Consider the following 3345-nt stretch of genomic DNA (forward strand, 5'->3'; position numbering starts at 1 on the left):
CAGAAGTGCCAGATTGTCATAGCAAAGTCAGAATTACCTCCTCTCCTAGGTTCACAAAACGGTCATCCATAAAATGTGTTAGAACGAGCCGTTTTATGGGAAGCGTGGCAGAGTCTTAACTTTGATAAAGAATATCTCTTTGGATTTGAGACTTTAGTCTTTGCAACTTCAGGGATCTTATCTATGCACAATCAGCTTGTAACACTCCAAAGAGAAAGGAAAACTTGAAATCGCATCATATGACCCCTTTAAGGGAGTAGTATTAAGCATGTAGTGCAAAATTAATTATTAATGTATGTAAGTATATAAACTAGAAATAAAAATAAAATAAGGGATTAGACATATTTACAGAAGCAAAATGTACATCTAAGTAATATAATACAGTAATATGGTATAATATAATGTAGATGTGCTGGAAACATCAGATCAGGGCAGGGTGAGTGTTTTCTCTTCTATGGTGACAGGCAGACACATATTGAGCAGCAAACACACAGCAGTTCTTCTGTTCTCCTAACAGATACGGCACTTCCTCCTGGTCAGAAAGAGTTTTAATCTCGCACACACACACACACACACACACACACACACACCATGCGCAAAACTCCGCATTTGAACAGTCAATAGCAAATACTTAAACTAATAACAAAACAGTAGCTGATTCAGAAGTGCCAGATTGTCATAGCAAAGTCAGAATTACCTCCTCTCCTAGGTTCACAAAACGGTCGTCCATAAAATGTGTTAGAACGAGCCGTTTTATGGGGAGCGTGGCAGAGTCTTAACTTTGATAAAGAATATCTCTTTGGATTTGAGACTTTAGTCTTTGCAACTTCAGGGATCTTATCTATGCACAATCAGCTTGTAACACTCCAATGAGAAAGGAAAACTTGAAATCGCATCATATGACCCCTTTAATAAAAGAGTCTCAAAAGGCAAAGACAACATCATGCATTTCAGAAAAGCTGCCTTTATGACAAATGCAAGTCTCCAAGTGAAGATGGTGGTATAGACAGTCCAATTTTATGCTTTCATTTGCATGGTTATCGCATTAATAACCTGCTTGTAGGACCATCACTCAATGACTTTATACAAGGTACACTTACTACCATCTTCTTGATAATTACACAATCTTCTAGCCAGACTCACCAAAGTGTTTCGCTTCCCCCGGCCATCACTGGCCACAGACACAGATATGGATCGAGAGAAGTGTTTTCCAGGTGAAGCGCTGCTGGGTCTGCGGCCCACTGTGAGCAGAGAGCCAGACAGGCTGAGGTCCAGAACATCTCCAGCTGCCCCTGTCTGGATGGATGCGGATGGACTGCGAGTTGTATGCATCTTAAACTGATGGACAGAGAAGACGATTCAGACATAAAAACTGACAAATGCACAAGATGCAACCACATGTGATGCTGGATAAAGTCAGGATTCCCACAACTTTTGACCAATGAATTTCCATGATTTTTCCAATTTCTAGATATTACCAAATAAGTATTTAAATAAAAAAATTGTTATATACACTGATTAAATATTTTACAGCTGAGCATAACTAGAAACATTTATATTCACTATACACATTTCCTTCACTTTCCCAGCCCTGGAGATCTCAATGTTCCATTACATTTCCATTATATTTCCAGGTTTTCCATGACCGACTGATCCTATGGATCAGAAGCAGGTGGAACACATTAAATAATAGCAGGTCAGTATTTCATGTCAACAAAAATACTGTAAAAGATGCTGTTGAACGGCACAAATAAAGTCATCCACGGGTGTGCTTCTATGGTAACAGATTCAAAGCATCCACACTTTCCATCATATATCAAACACCTAAATAGTTTACAATATTCTTTATGTATAAAATGATGAAAATAATCTATATATAAAAGAAGATATATAAAAAATCGTGATATAATAGTCTAGGTCTTTCTATCATGATAATCTACAGTTCAAACATACAAAAACAAAGACATTTAACACCAAAGGCCTCCTCCGGTATCGGCACAAACCTGATGAAGGTCAATACGCAATACACTGCCTTTGAGAAATATGCAAAAACATAAACATATATGTTTAACTGAATAGTTACTGTATACTACCACAGGATTGCACTGGTTCAGCTATGGCGAAACTGTCTTTCTTGCAGGCTTCACATGTTAAACACGATGAATACAGCAGGATTAAACTGTCAATCCATTGCTTACCTTCTCTAAATTGTCCACATCAGATGAAGAAACTGTCTTTATTCAAATAAGAGTGTCGTTATTCCCGTTCGGAGCGTAAGACAGTGATTTCTCATCTGTCTCCAACTCCACAGCGCAACATCTTCTCATTGGAAACCAGAAAACATACAGGAACTCCGCCCATTGCGAGTTTTGATTGGTGGAGCGCGGAGCGTTCTAGTGATCTGATTGGCTGTTTGTGTGTGTCTTTTGAAGTGATGGCTGAAAGAGGCGTGAAGATAAGGCAAGGTTGGTAAGCGTGCTGCACCGGCGGCAGATGTGGCGTCAATTTGAGCTAGCTAAATGATTGTGTAAGGGTTTAAAAGGTGACATACTAATTAAAAGAACAATTATAACTATTAAACATGGAAAAAGTTAAGTTATATTACTAAATGTTGTAGTTTATAAAATAATGTTATTTTAATTTTGAAATTATAAGAAAAAATAACTATTAATTTTAGTTTCTGGCACAATTTTACAATGCTACTAAATAATTGGATACGTTTTCAGGTATTTTGTATACAAAACAAATTTGTAACAATGTAAATGCACTGTTGATCAATAATACAACTTTATTTGGCCCTGATTAATAGCGTGGAGCATTACATGCGACAAATGTGTTACAGCAATACAGTATTGTTTAATTAATTCTTGTTCCCTGAATCAAAAATGTATACAAATCTCTAAACAATAAAGTGCTCAACAATATGAAGACATATTCAAAGCCCTAAAGAGTAAACATAGATTATTTTTAATCAACTGGATTAACAATATAAAGACAAAGATTTAGTGTGTTGGAATGAGTCATAAATCTGTCCTATACAACAGACATGACAAAGGCAGCAACATCTGACAAAAAATCTAAAATCTAAATCAAAGCAGTCCAGATCTTTTCACATTTGTATTATTCATTTTGGTTTGGCTTATTCAGAAGTACTTTTCAGTGTTTGAACTCCACTGCAAGCCTCCAGATTTCTGCAGCTTTAGCCAAAGTAATTTCCTCTGGAAGACTGTCTAGACCTGGAAAAGAGGTGATGTTCTTCATCTCCAAATGGGATTCCATGGTGGACCTGATGCTATGTTGTGAAACACACAGAGAGAGAGAGAGAGAGAGAGAGAGAGAGAGAGA

General features: G+C 37.0%; 2 protein-coding genes across 3 annotated transcripts in view; both read right to left on the bottom strand.

Annotated features, from left to right (window-relative positions):
* Nucleotides 1-2330, bottom strand: part of LOC107684104 (centrosomal protein of 131 kDa-like) — a 25226-nt gene extending 22896 nt beyond the window's left edge. For both annotated transcript variants that reach the window (XM_016480308.1, XM_016480307.1), the window contains exons 1-2: nucleotides 2199-2330; nucleotides 1144-1332 (exon numbers count right to left, since the gene is read on the bottom strand). In XM_016480308.1, coding sequence (XP_016335794.1) covers nucleotides 1144-1332 — 189 coding nt within the window. In that variant the 5' untranslated portion in view covers nucleotides 2199-2330. The remainder of the gene's footprint in view (nucleotides 1-1143; nucleotides 1333-2198) is intronic.
* Nucleotides 2331-3133: 803 nt separating this feature from the next.
* Nucleotides 3134-3345, bottom strand: part of LOC107684138 (E3 ubiquitin-protein ligase rnf213-beta-like) — a 28004-nt gene continuing 27792 nt past the window's right edge. Inside the window, exon 58 of the mRNA XM_016480350.1 lies at nucleotides 3134-3292. Coding sequence (XP_016335836.1) covers nucleotides 3157-3292 — 136 coding nt within the window. The 3' untranslated portion in view covers nucleotides 3134-3156. The remainder of the gene's footprint in view (nucleotides 3293-3345) is intronic.

Source organism: Sinocyclocheilus anshuiensis, unplaced genomic scaffold, assembly GCF_001515605.1.
Source record: "Sinocyclocheilus anshuiensis isolate Anshui unplaced genomic scaffold, SAMN03320099.WGS_v1.1 scaffold553, whole genome shotgun sequence".
Taxonomy (NCBI): Eukaryota; Metazoa; Chordata; class Actinopteri; order Cypriniformes; family Cyprinidae; genus Sinocyclocheilus; species Sinocyclocheilus anshuiensis.